Source organism: Theropithecus gelada, chromosome 20 (genome assembly GCF_003255815.1).
Source record: "Theropithecus gelada isolate Dixy chromosome 20, Tgel_1.0, whole genome shotgun sequence".
Classification (NCBI taxonomy): Eukaryota; Metazoa; Chordata; class Mammalia; order Primates; family Cercopithecidae; genus Theropithecus; species Theropithecus gelada.
Genome location: NC_037688.1, coordinates 30,736,032 through 30,753,977, shown reverse-complemented (window position 1 = coordinate 30,753,977; position 17,946 = coordinate 30,736,032). Strand labels below are relative to the sequence as shown.

The 17,946-nt window shown below is 50.4% G+C and overlaps 1 protein-coding gene across 3 annotated transcripts in view; it reads left to right on the top strand.

The window, feature by feature from the left end:
• The first annotated feature begins 1,423 nt into the window (after positions 1-1,423).
• The window catches only part of CALB2 (calbindin 2), a 32,738-nt gene continuing 16,215 nt past the window's right edge, over positions 1,424-17,946 (top strand). For all 3 annotated transcript variants that reach the window (XM_025370424.1, XM_025370423.1, XM_025370422.1), the window contains exons 1-3: positions 1,424-1,591; positions 14,905-14,981; positions 17,498-17,587. In XM_025370424.1, coding sequence (XP_025226209.1) covers positions 1,498-1,591; positions 14,905-14,981; positions 17,498-17,587 — 261 coding nt within the window. In that variant the 5' untranslated portion in view covers positions 1,424-1,497. The remainder of the gene's footprint in view (positions 1,592-14,904; positions 14,982-17,497; positions 17,588-17,946) is intronic.

Here is a 17,946-nt window from a genome sequence, read left to right as displayed (position 1 = left end):
TGGGAACCTCTAAAGCTAGTTTTTGATGACTTCTCCCTCCTAGTCTGTTGCTGCAAGAAACTCTAAACACATTCAACCTAGCCAAAGAACAAGTGGTTTTGGAACCTGCATTCTCTGTTGCCCTTTTGAGACTCTCTCTGGGCTTGGCCCTCTCTCCAAGGGACAACCCCCTCTCTGTCTCCTCCTGGGTTCCCCTGTCCCGCAGCGACCTCCTTTTCATTCTCACTTACCTCCTTCCCTTTCACTCTCCTCTTGGAAGGTGGTTCAGCTAACACTTATTAGCACATATTAATGAGCGTCAATTCATGTCTCAGTCACTCCGTGGCAGGAGAGGGGAGAAACGAGGGATGATGCTGTCACTCTGTCACTCTGTGGGTAAGGTGTCTTACCTTACCACAAGGCCAGGACAGACCCCCAAGGGCTCAGACCGCAGGAGAGAATGGGGAGGGGAACCAGCTCCCTGCTGGGGAGTCCTGTCTGCTGCCCTCAGGGTGTGCGCTCAGTAGCTGCGTCTATTTTCTCTGAGACCAGCTCAGAACATCCCCAAGATAGAGCTGGACATTGTTCTCTGCCCACTGGAGCAGGCACATTCCCACGATGTCCCTAGGTGGGCGTGGTTAAGACCTGGTACGGGTTGATCTAGTTCTGCCATCCCCTGGCCAAATGTCTAAAAGCCCCCCAGAGCACGGCCAGGGTGAGGCAGGTACCAGGGGTGGAGGGAGGCTCCAAGGGGACGGATATACCAGGACCCAAACAGACATCGGAAGCCCCCCACCCCCATCCCCACGCCACTTCCATCGGAATCCTCCCAGGGCACTGCTGATTCTAGCTGCTCCCCACTAAAGCCTTGAGAACTCTTGGCTGCTCTGCAAGACCGGGCCCCATGAAGGAGCCAGGTGCGACGTGGACAGAGTGCTGAGTTCAAATTCTAGCCCTGCCACTAATTTGCTGGGCCAGTCACTTAATCATCTCAAGTCACAAATACCTCATCAGAAAAGTGGTCCCTGCTCTTCCTGCTGTGGAATGATCAGGAGAGAGGTGGCACGACAGAGACCTAGTGAACTCCGAAGCCCGAGTGCTAAATATTTGTCAAATTTGTGTATCACTATTAGTGTTGTTACTACTGTTACTATTGCTACTACCAGCAATAAGAAGTGGTGGATGTATTCAAGACCATCGGGAGGGAAGGCAAGGGCAGCCTCTCCCTCTTTTTCACCGAAAATCCTCCGGGTGTCCCTGGCCCGGCGCCGAGGGGTCTCAGCGCAGAGGTAAGGGCCCCCCTACGAGTCCGGGCCCTGCCTCTCGTGCCGCCGCCCTCGCCGCGCCGCGCCCCGGCCGGATTCCCTGAGCGAGCGCGCCCCCTGCTGGCAGCCGGGCGCGGGCGCAGGCTCCAGAGCGTATATAAGGGCAGCGTGGCGCACAGCCCCAGCGCGAGTGCCAGAGCCCAGCCGGCGCGGAGCGGGAGCGGTGCAGGCTAAGGTCTTCGAGCGGCTCGCCATGGCTGGCCCGCAGCAGCAGCCCCCTTACCTGCACCTGGCCGAGCTGACGGCGTCCCAGTTCCTGGAAATCTGGAAGCACTTTGACGCAGACGGTTAGTAAAGCTCCCAACTTCTGTGCCCATTGGCACCCAGGGGACCTGCGGTGAAGGGGGCAGGGGGCGGCGCTGAATGCGGGCAGGTGTACGTTTGCCCTTAGGAGGTGGCCTGGTCGCAGAGCCTGTTGCGGTAGGGTTCCCGAGTTTGGGAGACATCCGGCTGCTCTGGGCACAACTGTCAGTAACTTTCTTCCCTAACATAGATGACCCAGAGCCCACCCGCATTTGCAGCTTTATTCTGAGCAAGTGGGAGCTTTCTCAGAGAGGTGGCTGGGCTGGGAAGGCCTCTAGGTTACCCCTGCCATCTCCCCCACCTCCCCTGCCTTCAGCTGCTCCAGCCACAGGTCTCAGAAGCCCACTCATTTCTTTCCTCCTCTTCCCGTTTTGTTGAATGTCAGGTTAGCCCCCTTACACTGCTGGAGGCTGGGATAAATTAGGGGATCCTGAAGGGAAACTTGGCCTCCCCAGCTTGATTGGCTGGGAGCAGGAGTATAAAATGGCATTGGGGACCCTGAGCACCCCCCAGGCTTCCTTTGTCCATTTTCCAGCCGCCATGGGCATGTGGGTTTCCTAACACAGCAGCAGTGGGTGTGGTGGGGACAGCGTTGGGGTGCCAGTCCCAGACCTGTTCCCTCATAGTAATAATCCTTGGTGCTCTTGGTGACTTCATCTCTGGGTAGGGGGAGGCACCACCCTAAGTGCCTCAGTGACCAACCCTCTGTTCTGTGTGGTCTTGACACTGACTCCCCCAAAAAGCAAGGGCCGGACAGAATGACCTTTGGAGGTAGCCCCCAGCACTGGGATTCCGAGAGTCTGTGGTGGTCTGACTCAGGCATAAAGGGTGGTCCCCCTTTAGAGGCTTTTGATATCACTAGAGACTCTGTTTCTGTCACTCTGAAAAAATAAGTGATCTGATGTCCCTCTCTACGCACAGACCTGGCTAAGATGAGCATTCAAAATGTCCTGGCATCTCAGACATTTTGTGGTGTCTGCAGCTACCCTCCCCTGGGGTAGCTAATGGCTCCTGGAGGGGCTGACCCCAAAGGGAGGCCAACGGAAAAGGCTAAGACAGATGCTGTCTCCAGAACACAAGTTCTTAACCACTGCACTGCACAGCCCCCTAGGAGGCCAGGCTCAGTCCTGTGGGCTCTGACACCTGTCATTCAGGCCCCTGTCCCAGATCTGTGTGGGGTGACAGAGTGGTGGCTCAGGGAGTTTATCCTGGGGTCTGAGAGCAAGGAGGATGGAAAACAGAGGGGCGTCAGGTGTGCCTCACTCCATTCTTCCCTCCTCCCTTCCTTGCCTTGGCAGGGTGTGGAGGTGGCAGAACAGAGATCCTCTGTCCAGAGTGCTATAGGGAGGCAGGGGTTAATGTCTGGGGATGCTAATGGGTGAAATTTTGTTTCCTTGGAGCCAACTGAGAAAGCTGAAGGGGTAGGGGACTAGGCATTTGAATACCTGCGTTAGGACTGTGATCTGCCTATGAATTACTGACGGAGGTGGGTAGATTGTTAAATCTGTAAAATGGGGCTAAGGAGGGGTTGTATCTCTAATCCCCAGCTCCTGCCATAAAATTCCCGTGGTACAAAGGACTCTCCTAAGAGAAGTGCAGCCTTTTAGTATTCCAGATGACATGCACGTTCCCTAAGGAGGCTCCTGCCAGTTTATCTGCACCAGAGACTTGCATGATTCAAGGAAAGTTACCAAGCAGCCAAGGTTACACCACTGGCTTCCTGGTAGATGAGTCAGCTATAAACAGAGGACTCTACAGTTCTACTTTCCCCCATTCTCAGAGGGACAACCAAGAGCACTGTCTATAACCATGCAGATCTTTACGTTTATCTGAGACATTGTACTTAAGCACAATTGCACCTTCTCAAGCTGTGAGGCTGCCGGGCAGACCATGACTCCCCTTATACAGATGGGGAAATAGACACAGGGGTTGACTTTTCTGAGGTCATGGAGCAAGTTACTGGTGGGACTGGTTCCTGGCCAGCGTTTATTCCCCCACTCTGGTTCCTGGACACCTGCTTGGTTTGGAAGAGGGTTTTTTTCCCTGATGATAGGTACACGTCTCTCTCCCATTCCCCCAAAGAAAAGCCCCCAACCCACCCTTGGCGGTGATGGGCAGTTTCACGGATCCCAAAATGGGGTCCCTGGCTTGGCTAGAGTGTAGTTAAGCTACCACCAAACCCAAGATCTTCAAAGCTTCCCACAGTCATTGTGCCTCTGGCTCCCTCCTGCTCCGGGTTGAAGGGGGAGCTCGATGCTTGCATCTTCCTTGTCTATCAGGCTCCCGCTGCCATCTCTGCATCATAGCCTCAAGGGAGTCCCAAGGAAGGGCCATGGACCCGACAGAGAAGGAAGGCAATGAGGATTAAAATACCAGAGATGAGAGAGAGGTGACTTAGGAAAATATGTATACAGCCAAGTTGGAATTCCACAAAAGGATCCAGAATTAGGCTTTGGGTGACCTTCCTCCCCTCCTGAACACCCAAAGTCTGCAGATGAGCCCAACACCGCACTGCTTGAGGTGCTCCCAGCCCTATTTAGGCCTCTCTCCTACCAATTCTGGTTTCTGTTTTCAACATGGGGTTTCTCCCCAATTCTAAGAGTGCCCCCCACCACTCACAATCTTAAAAACGCCTGAGAGAACTCTCCCTTGCAGCTCTCCAGGTCCCTGGAGTGAGCTCGCTGGAGCCCAATTAACCACAGCCCCGAGAGTGGGAACCACCTCCGCACCCCTTCTGGATGCTGGCTGGTAGTAAACAAAGACGAAGAGATCTTAGGAGGCAGCTGAATCCCAACGAGAGGGAGGATGGGGGCAGGAGGACCCTTAGCCCATTTCAAAACGGAAAAAGCCACCATCACCCTTAAGAGCTGGATTATTTTCAAAATTCTTATTAGCCTTGTGGTAGAGAAAGGAAGACGTGTGTGTTTGGAGAGTGAGAAACTAGGACTCAAAGAGGCAAAATTCGTTTCACAAGATCACACAGCAAAGCAGGAAGAGGTGAAGGGGAAACCAGGAATCTGGTCTCCTAGTCCACAATACCGTTCCACCAACTCTGCCTCAGCAGTCAGCCAAGGGCATGCATTTGGGAGGGTTCCAACATTGTCTCTGAAAGGCTGAGGTAGGGAAGATCACAGCCAAGCCCACCCAATGACCCTGGTGGGGTCTAGGGCTCTTCACACATCACCTCCGTGCTCTGAGTGGCCCCGACAGGGCCTTATGTATCTGAGCCCATTGCCCTGTTGCTTCCTGATCGCTTCTGTATCAGAAACTTTCCCCCTCTAAAGGACCCAGGTGGCTGAGGGATGCCCAGTTCAGAGTTCACACTGTCCTTTATTTGTGGTTCTGATTAGACAGGCCAGCAGGCTCCTATTTTACTGACCATCTGCAAGCAGCAAAGTTGTAGCTCCAAAGAGAAGTGCCTTAGCTTTTGCTACCCCTTTGAAAGAAACTAAGAGTGTAGAGATAAGATGAGTTCTCTTCCAGGGGCAAGCGGACATTCATGGGGCCAAGTTGAACATCCTACTCCCTTCCAAGAATCTAACCTACATAGATATACTCGTATGTGCGCAAAAAGTTATACGAACAAGCATGTCTATTACAGTGTTCTTTGGAATTACTAACAATTTCAATGGGCATGGGGGTATGTGCTTCAATGGGGGACAGAAAAATAAATATGGTCATCTCTATGATGGTGTATGATAGGGTAAAGTGAAGCTTTTGTAGTGACATGGAAAAATGTCCAAGATGTATTACTAAGATATTGTTTAAAACTGTAGCAGAACACTATTATGATATAACCCCATTTTTATTATGAATGACATATGTATGTTGCAGGATATTTAGAAAAATACGACTGAATAATAGCGGTTCTCTCTGAAGAGTGGATGAGCCACATGAAAAGGGATTTTCTTTTACTTTCTAAGTTAATTTCTGTAGCACTTGAAAATTTTACAAGAGTATCTGTTTCCTGTGTAGTCAGCAAAACAATAAAGATATAAGAATGGAGGCCGGGCACAGTGGCTCAGGCCTATAATCCAGCACCTTGGGAGGCCAAGGCAGGAGGATCACTTGAAGCTGGGAGTTCTAGACCAGCTTGCATAACACAGTGAGACCCCTCCACCCTCCACTCTACAAAAATTTAAAAATTAGCCAGGTGTGGTGGTGCACGCCTGTAGTCTCAGCTACTTGGGAGGCTAAGGCAGGAAGATGGCTTGGGCCCAGGAAGTCCAAGGCTGGAGTGAGCTATGATCGCACCACTGCACTCCAGCCTAGGCAACAGAGCCAGACCCTATCTTTAAAAAAATAACTAACTAACTAAATAAAGATATAAGAAGAAAACAATGTGATAGACACCTTTTCTCCCTTGTAAGAAATATATATATATGTCTCCAGGTGGGGGGATCTGTCTAGACTCTTCTGGGCTCCTATTCACCTCCAAGTGGCCCAGGTGACGCAGCGGGTGCTCAAAGCCTCTCACAGGGACTGAGTCCTGCTCCTTATCTATGTGGACCCTGAGGGTTTTGAAAATAACAACAGAAGCCACAAAGGGCTGAGGATGGCTCTGCCCAGGCTCCCATCCTCGCCCTCTGAAACCCAGTGACCTGGTGGAAGTCGTCTCTAAGCCCACACAACACTGAGGACCACTCAGGGCCAGACTGCAGGGCCCAGGCAGGCTCTTCCAGAGCACGGGCCACTGCTCGTTTGTTTGTCCCTGGTTTCGGGAATGGGGAGGAAATTCACAACAGCAGCACCTCTCAGAGATGGATGGAAACCTGGGCAACTGGCCTCGGGCGGCTGCATGAGGGGTCCTGCAGTACCAAAACGAAAGACACGTTGAAATAGGGTCACAAAATACGTGACGTATATTCAGTGTTTATATAAATGACACAACAGTTACCATGCAGCATACCTATGATGTTTATAAGGTAATCGTAGGATTTATCAAAACGATTGGGTCTTGGCCCATTAAAATCAACAGGGTCTGACACTGAGAACCGATATGAAAGTTGTCAGAGGAGAGCTTTCTCTGAACCCTGTTAGTGAACCTCTAGGGGTCTGTATACCTCTCAGTTGGGCGTGGCGTGATGTCAGGATATGAGGTTTTCAGGGAACAGCTGCTTGAGCCATCTGGGGTAGGCCCTGGAAAATGTCCCCCACCCCTCCCTTTGCTCCCACCCCCAACCCCCCAGTTCACTAACAGTGTCCACGCGCACCAGCTCTACGCTGGGAACCTCCAAGTGGGCTCTTGCCCACTATGGCTCTGCTTCTGACTCTGATTGCACCAGCCGGCAGCAGGGAGCAGCTGGTCTGTGAAGAGCTGGGGCTCCCGGGGGAGGCCGCCTAAGGGACCCATTTCACAAACAAGACGCCAACCCTGCATTGCCAGGGTAGCTACCAGCCCAGCCCGGCCAGCTGTCCCTGCCCTGCTCAGCTTGTATCTTCCCCTCCAGACTTCAGCAGCTTTACCAGCCAAGCCCCTGGGGGAGGTTTCCAGGGCTAAGGAGACCCCTCAGGGAAATCAATTCCAACACCAAGGGAGCCAGAATTAATAGAACAGGCCTGAGGCTCTTCAAGAACAGTCCCTCTCCAGCCCCAGCCCGCCGGCGGATTGCATCACAGGCCCTCCTTTGCCAAGCTGGCCCATCTGGGGCCTCTGGCTTCAGCCCTTCCCCTGTCCTTGTTGGCTCTCCACTATCTCCCCTCTCACCCAATCTGCCCTATCCTTCTGGCCTCCCTCATGCCTGGGACTCAGCCCAGCATTAGGCTGCCAGATGTCCACAGGTTCAGGGGACCCAGCCCAGCTCCGGAGCCACTGGTCCAAAGCAGCACAGCCCAGAAACAGATTGAAATTCAAGTGCCCAAGCATTCAGCTGGTAGCTGGTAGCTCTTCACTCTGGGGCTTATTCTTTTTTCCAGAAGCCACTGGAAGAGGGGTGTGTGTGTGTGTGTGTGTGCGTGTCTGTGTGTGCGAGAGAGAAAGAAAGAGAGACAGAGAGAGCGAGAGTGAGAAGCCAGGACAAATGCAGATATGGACAGACATTGTCCCTGGGACAAACAGAAGGAGGCCAGGACCTCTGTCAGCTGTGGCTGAATCTCCTTCCCCCTCTGATTCCTCATTTCTAAGATGGGGTTGATAACTGCTTACCAGGCAGGTTGTTAAAGAACAGATGAGGTGGGAAGCGGAAAGCTCTTTGTGAAGGATGCGCAGCATGCGAAGCCAGATTAATACTGGGGCAGAGCCTAGGGAAGCCAATTTCTTACCCCAAAGGGTAGGATTTGACTGTCCCAGAGGGTGGTCCAGATGGAGGTTAAAGGACTGTTCCCCTTCGGTAAATTTGAACTCCAGATAGACCAACAAGTGGCCAGGCCTCCTGGATGCCTTCTGGTGCAACTTAACGACGAAATTCGGAAGGTGCGAACCTTCCCTCCTTTGACCTCACTAATCTATGGACCACGGAGTGCTACACAGGCTGGTGCACTAGAAGCAACTGGATGCAACATCTTGAGTGTGCTGGAGGGCTGGTTAGAACACAGGCTTCTGGGCCCCATCCCCAGGGACTCAGATTCTGTAGGTCCTGGGTCAGTCCTTAGAATTTGCATTTCTAAGAAGCCCCCAGGTGACACTGATGTGTCTGGCCTAGACCAAAATTTGAAAACCACTGAGCCATTGCTTCTCAGATTTTAGCATATTGATGAATCACCAAGACAGTGTGATCAATAGACTGCTGGGCACCACCCCCCAGAGAAAGAGATTCAGTAGGTCCAAGGTGGGCCTGGGATTCTGCATTCCTAACAAGCGCCCAGGTAGTTCCAACGCTACTGGTCCACAGACTGCATTTTGAACAGCACGCCCTTATGCTCCAATCCTACTAAATTAGAATCTCCACTTTAATAAGATACCTGGGTACTTTTTATATACCCTAAAGTTTGAGACATGCTGCTCTGAAGCAGTTCCGAACCTTGACTGTTCTGAGCTTTAGAATCACCTGCAGAGCTTTGAAAACACCCCCTTCCCCCTCATCCATTAAATGAGAAATTCTGGGGATGGGGCCAAGGCAACAGTGTTGTTGTCAGATCTTCCCAGGTGATCCTAATACACAGCCTCAATTGAGAACCAGTATTTTTTCTTTCTTTCTTTCTCTCTTTCGTTTTTGTTTTTTTTTTTTTTTTTTTTTTTTTTTGAGACAGAGTCTGGCTCTGTCGCCCAGGCTGGAATGCAGTGGTGCAATCTCAGCTCACTGCAAGCTCCACCTCCCAGGTTCATGCCATTCTCCTGCCTCAGCTTCCCGAGTAGCTGGGACTACAGGCGCCCACCACTATGCCTGGCTAATTTTCTTGTATTTTTAGTAGAATCAGGGTTTCACCGTGTTAGCCAGGATGGTCTCAATCTCCTGACCTCGTGATCCACCCGCCTCGGCCTCCCAAAGTGCTGGAATTACAGGCATGAGCCACCGCACCTGGCTTTTTTTTTTTTTTTTTTTTTTCTGAGAGAGTCTTGCTTTGTCACCCAGGCTGGAGTGCAGTGGCACAATCTCAGCTCACTGCAACCTCCGCCTCCTGGGTTCAAGCAATTCTCGTGCCACAACCTCACAAGTAGCTGGGATTACAGGCACACACACCACCACATCCAGCTGATTTTTGTATTTTCAGTAGAGATGGGGTTTCGCCATGTTGGCCAGGCTGGTCTTGAACTCCTGGCCTCAAGCAATCCACCCACCTCAGTCTCCCAAAGTGGTGGGATTACAGACGTAGGCCACCATACCTGGCTTGAGAACCAGTATTCTAAGAAAAGCAGTGGTGCTGGAACTCTTCAGGTTAACGGGTTTTCATCTATAAACTGATTTAGAGGAACTTAAGAGGAGAGAGTATAAATGGAAGGCAATATTTGCTCCTTCCATTTATGTGAGATTTTACATTTTCCAGAGTGCTTCCACAACATTACCTTGTACAGCTCTCACCATAACTCTGTAAAGTAGAGAGGGCATAAATAGTTACGTCCATTTTAGAGATAAAGAAACAGGTTCGGAGAGATTGACTTGCCCAACATCACATGGACAGTCATAGAGCAGGTGGTAGAATTATTAATATTATACCAGTTACTCAGGTACCTCTTACCTGTTCAACTCCCAGAAAATCTGAACGTACAAGGCTCATGGAGAACAAGGCCTCCCTGAGGTCTCTTTTCACTGAGGGGTGAAGCCTCCTCCAGGCATGGCTTCCCAAGTGTCTGTGGCCAGATGAAAGGTAAAGAAGTATTGTCTCACTTTAAATTGGGGGAAACCAAGGCACGGTGGTGATGAAGAATGGTAGCAAGAGTAGAGTAAGGAAGGAAGCAGGGTCCCTTGGTCTCACCTCAGTTCTGCTCCCTTGTGTTCACAGGACGTGGTTTGACAACAGGTTAGAAGTGACGGTTGCCACGGTAACCACATCTTTATCGCTGCCCATCCGCATGAGCCTTGCTTGGTGACCAGTCACCCCACCCGCTGCAAGAGGGTCATAGAAACAGCAGACCATTCATCCAGTGCTGACGTCCTCCTAGAAGGGTGTCCACCAGCCTCTCCTCTACCCGAGCCTCCAGTGATAAGGGCCTCCTGGCGATGGATGGGGAGTTGCTTTGAGGGAAGCCAGAGCAGCGAAGGCCATTTTCCATCCACAATGGAGGGCTGGGTGTGGAGTGTCCCTTCTGGGCCCTGCAGTGCCACCTGCCAGTCTCTCCTCTGCTCCTCACTGTCTGCCGTCAGCTGCCTGTCTGCCTCCCTCTCCCAGGCTGACCCCTGGTGCTCATGGGGAATGGGCCCACATCTAAACCTTGGTGATAGCTCCCTGAGCACCAGGCACAAGGTGGAACTGTGGCTCAGTTCAAAAACATCAAGGCTCATAGCATTGAACCACATTTCTGTCCTTTCGTTGAGGTGCCCAGAGGGAGGTGATGGAATTCCTAGTATGGGGAGGGGGGTTCCTCCTGCCCCAGAAACCTCCTGCTGCCTGTGCTGCTCAAGCTGAATTCAGGGAAGTGGCTTCTCTCCACAGGGCTGCCCTTCTAGCTACTAGCTACTGGACCTCTTTCCCTGCCTCCAGTTTTCCTCCTTCCTTTCTCTACCCCCTTCCCGGAGGCTGAGGTTTCTTGGGAGGTCTTCCCTGCTCGTCCTTTCCAAGAAGCCCTGGAAGTCGATATCTACTGTGTGACACCATCATTCCTTCATTGCTCTCGACACTGGAAACACCATGTTTAAATTCATATCCTTGCTTATTGTCTGTCCCCTGCCCCACCCACACCCCATTAGAGCATAAGCACCACCATGGCAGGACCTAGCTAGCCTTTGCACCTCCAGTGCCTACACAGTGCAGATGCTCAACAAAGCTTCCTCCAATGGGCCAGGCACGGTGGCTCACGCCTGTAATCCCAGCACTTTGGGATGCCAAGACAGGTGGTTCGCTTGAGCTCAGTAGTTAAAGACCAGCCTGGGCAACATGGCAAAACCCTGTCTCTACCAAAAACAAACAAACAAACAAAATTAGTCAGGCATGTGCCTGTTGTCCCAGCTACCTGGGAGGCTGAGGTGGGAGCATGGCTTGAACGCAGGACATTCAGGCTGCAGTGAGCCATGATCCAGCCACTTCACTCCAACCTGAGTGACAGAGCAGACCCTGTCTAAAAAAACAAAACAAAAAAATTCCTCAAATGAATGAATCAGTGAATTAAGCCAGGATCAGGAATGAGGACACTTCCGTTCTGGTCCTCCCTGGCTGTGTGGTCCTGAGCAAGTTGCTTGCCTTCTCTGTCGTGTGCCTCAGTGTCTTCTGTCTGCAGAAAAGGATTCTACTCTGCCATGCCCGCGTGTCTGGAAACACCGTGTGTGGGTTCATTTCCCCCACAGCAACCCACGCACACCTTACCCATAGTGAGGGCTCAGATTATCTGCTGGAGCAAAGCAAGAGAGCAAAATCGCTTTGAAAAGTTACAGACATTCCACTGACCTTCAGAACTTTCCTGCTGGGTGAGGCACTGGCTGATTGTCTGAGTTTCTTGAGGTTGTTAAACCTCCTTCAAACCTTTCTAGAAAAAAAGATGGAGTAAAAATAAATACTTACTCTTTCTAGGTCCCAGAAAAACTCCAAGGAAAAGGTGGCCCCTAGAGATCTGTACTTTTTTTCTTTGGGTTCAGAGCATTCAGTGGAGCGGGGCTCGGTGCTAGCCTTGCCTGCTCTAGCCTCCCTCTGCGCCCCTAAATCTTTCCAACCTAAAGAAAGCAGCCCAGGGTCAAGGTGTTTGCAGCATGGGCGGGAGGCACAAACAGCGGCCATAATGGCAATGTCTGCCCGCACGTTTGAGGCTTGCTGCAGGCCAGCGCGGCAAGTGTATTATTATCCTCTTTCATCTTCACGGCAGCCGCATGAGGAGGGTGCTATCGTTGTCCCCGTTTCATAGGAGAAGAAATTGAGGTTCACAGAGGTGGTGTCCTCTGATCTGGGTACGACAGAGGGAGGAGAAGAACCAGGTGTCGGTGCCTCAGCAAGAAAGGCCAGTCACTCTGCCGACCCCCTAAATGGTAGGTGAGGGGGCCAGAGAAGAAACGGCAGAACATCGAGGACCTGGTGCAAAACAGGGCTCCACAGAGGAATGAGGGACCCTGTTCAGAGCTAAGTGGAGGCAGCTCTTGGAAACATACCATGCTGCTCTGTGGGCTTCCCCAACCCAGTTCCTTTCAGCCACCTCCTGACACACTTATGAAACAGACACATACTCGCTCCTGTGTCTGCCCAGCCGTGGCTCCTGTGGTCTCTGCTTCGCTGAACCGTGCCACGCATTCATGGTGCCAGCTCTGAGCCCCCACCTCCTGCCCTAGCCTCGGGCTTCCGGAAGCTGCAGATGCACCCAGGGCTGAGCTCAGCTTTCCACCTCCCCGTCTGACTCTACAAAGCCTCCGAGGAGAAGAATGTGACTTTGCCTTCTCAGTCGAGAAGAAATTGCACCTCAGCGATAGGAGAATAGCCAGATCGCTGCAGGGAGTAACCAGGAAGAGAAAAATTCCTCATTCTTCCAACTCAGAGTATCATCAACTAGATGAATGTCTTTTTGCCTAGAAAGCCCATCTCCCTCTCCCTCACTCCCCTACTTTAGCCGGCCTCACAGGAACCACGCTCTTCTGAAATTCCAGTTCTCCTAAGAAGCTTTACAAACATCCTAGAAGGAAGATAACCACCCCATTCTAGGAAAAAAGGGAACTCAAGTCTCACTCTGCAAGCCCATTACAATCACGTCTTTTCCCTGCAGACAAAAATACATAATTTACCTCATGTGATTCTTGCCATACAATATTTATTGTGGCATATTCTTCAGTCGAGAGTGCCTCTAAGTTTATTCAGAATTTAAATTCTCAGGGGACCCTAGGAGGAGAGGCTGGGAAAAGCCTCCCCTCGCAACCCCTCACAGTGGCCAGGGTAAATGCTCCTTTATTTTCTCTGTTGCGTTTGTAATTCCATTTGCCCTTGGTGAAAGCTACCACCTCCCTTCCCATTCGAGTTGAATCTGCTCTACGGGAATCTTCCTCAATGGCTTTAGACCAAATTTGGAACTTGACTTTAGGTCAGTGGTTTTCAAACTTTGCTACACAGGAAATCACCTGGGAGTGTAAAAAAAAAAAAGAAATCATGGTGCTTAGTTCACACCCCAAACAAACTGCATCAGAAAGTCTAGAGGTGGGGGCCAGATATCCATATTTTTTAAAGATCCCTGGGTGCCAGGTACCTGTAGTCCCAGCTACTTGGGAGGCTGAGGCAGGATCACTGGAGCCTAGGAGTTTGGGGCTGTGGTGTGCTATGATCACACTTATGAATAGCACTGAACTGTAGCCTGGCAACACAGCAAGACCCTGTCTCAAAAAAAAAAGGAAAAAATCCCCAGGAGATTATTTGCCGCAGCAACGTCTAGGAGGCATTGCCTGAGCCCTGCCTGATTTCCCACCCACAAATGCCTCCTTCCCAATCACAGCACTGACCAGTGACCTTGACTATGCATTCAGCTCAGTCCTGGTCTCTAGACCACCCAGGCTGAAGGCGTGAGAATCTAAAGGACCTCCCACTACTTAGTGATCTCGCAAGTCAGGCTGTGACCTCGAGACCTGGTTCTCATCACTGCACTCTTCCCACAGATTCATTCCCACGTTAGACACGGGTTCCAGTAATGGAACTCAGTAACAACATTTATGCTGCACTCATAATGACTAGAGGACGGGCTTTCCATACAAAATCCTGTTTAATTATAATAACCCACTTTGCAGATGAGATGAGTTCAATAACAGTCTCAAAGTCACACTGTTGTTAAGTACAGCAGAACTAGGCTTTAAATCTGCATCCACAGACCTCAGAGCCTCCTCTCTTCATTACCATGTGGGATGCCTCTCCTATCCTTGATCCCTGTGACCAAGTGTCAGGTGGGGTGGGGGGTGGGAGGTGATATCCCATAGGACAGATGCCCTGTGGTTCTCTTTTTTCTGGGCCCTTCTGTTTTTGTTTGTTAGGACTGTCATAGCAAGGCACCACAAACTGGGTGACTTAACACAACAGAAATGTATTCTCTCGCATTTCCAGAGGCTAGAAGTGTGAAATCAAGGCGTCGACAGGCTCTGCTAGAACTCTGAGGGCAAATCTGCTCCCTGCCTCCCTCCTGGCTTCTAGTAGTTGCTGGCAGCCCACAGCGTTCCTTGGCTTGAACCCACATCACACTGGCCTCTGCCTCCATCTTCACGTGGTCTTCCAGGGTCTCTGTGTCTCCACAAGGCCTTCCTATAAGGACACCAACCACTGGATTTAGGGCCCATCCCAATCTAGTATGACTCATCTTAACTAATGACATCTGCAATGACCCTATTTCCAAATAAGGTCCCATTCTGGGGGAGCACTCCAACCCACTACACCTTCTGAATCCCAGGGACCCCGCTCTGGTTCTGACCAGAGCCCACCACTTGCTGACGACCTGTCACACCTCCGCCACCTAGTGCTTGCTCAGACTTTAGGGACAGATACAGAAGCTGCCAGCTTCTGCTCTCCTCTGTCCTCTCGGACCCTGTGCTAGTTCCTCCCAGTATTTTCTAGCTGCTAAATGTATGTTGTTCATCTTGGATCTCTAGGTGCAAATGTCCTGGGGGCTGGACCCACACCCCTAGCTCCACTGGCCTAGACACCTGCCTATGGGCCAGCTGGGAGAAGACATTCTCCACGAAGCCCCTGGCATGCCCACCCCATGCTCCCCTTACTATTTAGCGCTGAGATTGATTTTTTCTCTCTCTCTTTCCAGGAAATGGGTATATTGAAGGTAAAGAGCTAGAAAACTTTTTCCAAGAGCTGGAGAAGGCAAGAAAAGGCTCTGGCATGGTAAGCCCAGCCCTGTCTCCCATTGTTTGGGATTTTCCTGACCTATGCCTTTGAGCATGCTCTGTCCCAGTTATGTATGCCATAAACAGGCCTCATATCACTGGTCTTGACACAGCATTTTATTTGTAAGGATAAAAAAATAGGCTATCACCTAAGAGTACCCTATCTCAATATCCTTGGGTGTCTGGAATTGGGGGCTATTCATGAATGGACACCAGGGGTTGATGAACCCTCCTGCAAAGCTGCAAAGCTTTATGTCTGTGTATGCATATATTAATATATATGCAGTATTTTTTTCCCTAGGGACAGAGTCCATAGCTGCTCTAAGGTGCTTAGGGGTCACGATTCCAGATTGGATGCCTAGGAGGTTTCAAGTGCCCTGATTCTAGACCGGAGTTTCTCAACCTTGGCACTGTTGGCATTTGAGGCTGAATAATTTGTTGTGGCAGCTGCCCTGTGCATTGTAGGAGTTTAGTAGCATCCCTGGATCTACCCGTGAGATGCCACTATCATCCTCCTTCAAGCTGTGACAATCGAAAATGTCTCCAAACATTGCCACATGTCCCCTTGGTGGGAGACTGGGGACAGAATCGTCCTCAGAAGAGAACCACTGTTCCACAGCAACACAGGCTAGAATCCCCAGCAAGGAACTAGAGGAAAATTAAGGATTGCTCTCAGCCAGTATCTGAACCACACGGCACTGGCTGGCCTCATTTGTGGTGGTGTCACAACCTTCTAAGCCTGCCCAAAGTGACTCCAGATCACATCTCAGCCCCTTAGTGACAGGAATGTTCCTTTCCCTGGTGCCAACATGGCACGACTGAGTTTGCTAAAGGCTTTTGGGGGAGGTATGTGAAATATTGCAAAGCTCAGGTGATTGGAACTAGTCTGCTGTGATTCCCGTGTCTGGTTCTGGAGTACATGGAGTCAGCCCCACACCCTCCCATCAACTCCCTCGGGTCCTCTGGAGGTATCTCTACTGTCCCCTGCTGCGTGTCTGTTGGCCAATCCACTGTTTATTTGCAGCTCTTCAGGGAGCAGTTTGGGAGATGAGTCACAAATCTGCCAGTGAGCTCCTGGTTCAAAGCTCGGCAGAATGCCCCAATGAGAAGGAGGTCAAAGTGACGGGCTTAAAGCGTTGGAGGCAATTCATGGGTTTGTTTATCAACAGTTCTCCCGTCAACTCCTAGGATAATGAAGCCTGGATCACGGAAAGCATGGGCTTCAGAACTGACTCTGGGATCATGGGCTAGTTGGAGAAATGTGTTTTTATGAAGTGCTTTGCATCTAAAATCCTTCTCTTAGTCATTCCCTTCCTCAGATGTCATCGGGGTAATTTTCAAGTCTGTCAACAATCCCAACTGATGTCATCCAGGACTGGTTCTCAGAGCAGCTGTTATATGGTAGAAAGAATATGGGCCTTGGAAGCAAAAGCCATGAGTTCAAATTCTGGCTATACTCCCTGGGTGCCCTCTAGAGAAGTCATCTCGACCTCCATTAGTGTGTCAAATGGAAGGGCTACTAACTTCACAGGAGCTACTGTAAACTTAAAAAAGATGGCCACATTTGTGACAAGTGCCTGGGATCAGACTATGTACTTTTGTAAATATAAATAAATATTGATAAACAAATAAATATTGACAAATTGATACTAATTCCAAAAGTAAAAAGCAATCAGAGGGATTCAGGAGACTCTCATAAGTGATAGGATTTCCCTTGGCCCAATCCTGGGGAGCACACAATTCATGTGGACGTCATCAGCTGAGTGACGCAGGAGCATCAGCCATGCCAGGTGGGCTCATCATCAATTAGGGAGAAGGAAGAGCTCCTTAATGCAAATAATTAATCAGCACTATCTCAAATCAGGGGAATGTTCAAGAGCTTCAAGTCTATATTTAAGATAGGCAGCTGTGGGCCTGAAGGAATGTTTTAAGTTCTTTGCTTTCTAGTAGTCAGAATAATTGGGTGGACTATTTAAATTACCCTTCGGCTACAGGATGACCTCCTCATGTTCCTCCTGACATGAAAATCAGGAGTGAAAATAGTGTGGAATTGCCAGTTAGTCTTTAAAGAAGAAAATGAGCAATCCACCTTGCTATAATGAAGTGCTAACCTATTATGGGGCACTGGATGAAGTTCAGTTTGATTACAAGCTGCTTCAGTAAAGTGTTGAGGCCTTAGTTCTCACATCTGAGTGATGGGAACAAGTCCAAACCCTTCCTATAGAGTTGTAGCTTAATTCATCTCAAAGGCAGCAGGGCATGTTTGATTACGTGGTAGGGAGCATGGCCACGTGTCCTTTGAAATTTGTATGACTGAGCCTTGAAGAAGAGATGACTTGATTTGGAGGGGACCTGGAAAGGAAAACAACACAGCTGGGATCAATCAGAGCATCAGCAGAACCTGGTGCTGCACCCACTTATCCAGGATGGAAATGATTTCCAAGCCTGCTGCTCTGAGATCATGGTTCACATGAGCTACAGCAGCAAAAATCAGCCCCCTTTGTCTTTCCACAGATGTCAAAAAGTGACAACTTTGGAGAAAAGATGAAGGAGTTCATGCAGAAGTATGATAAAAACTCGGATGGGAAAATCGAGATGGCAGAGGTGAGCCCTGCCTCGCTGGTTAAGAGCTGTGTGGGCGGGGGCCTGGGCCCCTGTGCCTCTCCCAGGCATGAGCATCCTGCTGAGAACTGGAGTGAGGTGGGGGCCTCAAAGCTCCGGCACCCCCAGCACTTGGGCTGACCAAAGAGAATAGCAGGGGCTTTTCTTGTGTGTCACCCCAGGAAGGAGGAAGTGACAAACAATGACCAAAGACAGGGGTGAAGACCTTAAATGCCCACAGGGGCCAACAGGTATTGTAACCAAGTGGCAAGCCTAGCTGAAGACACTAGGGAGGCTGAAGACAGGTGAACAAGAGACTCCATGCCCCACCTAAAGATATCCAAAGGATAATTTTTAAAAGT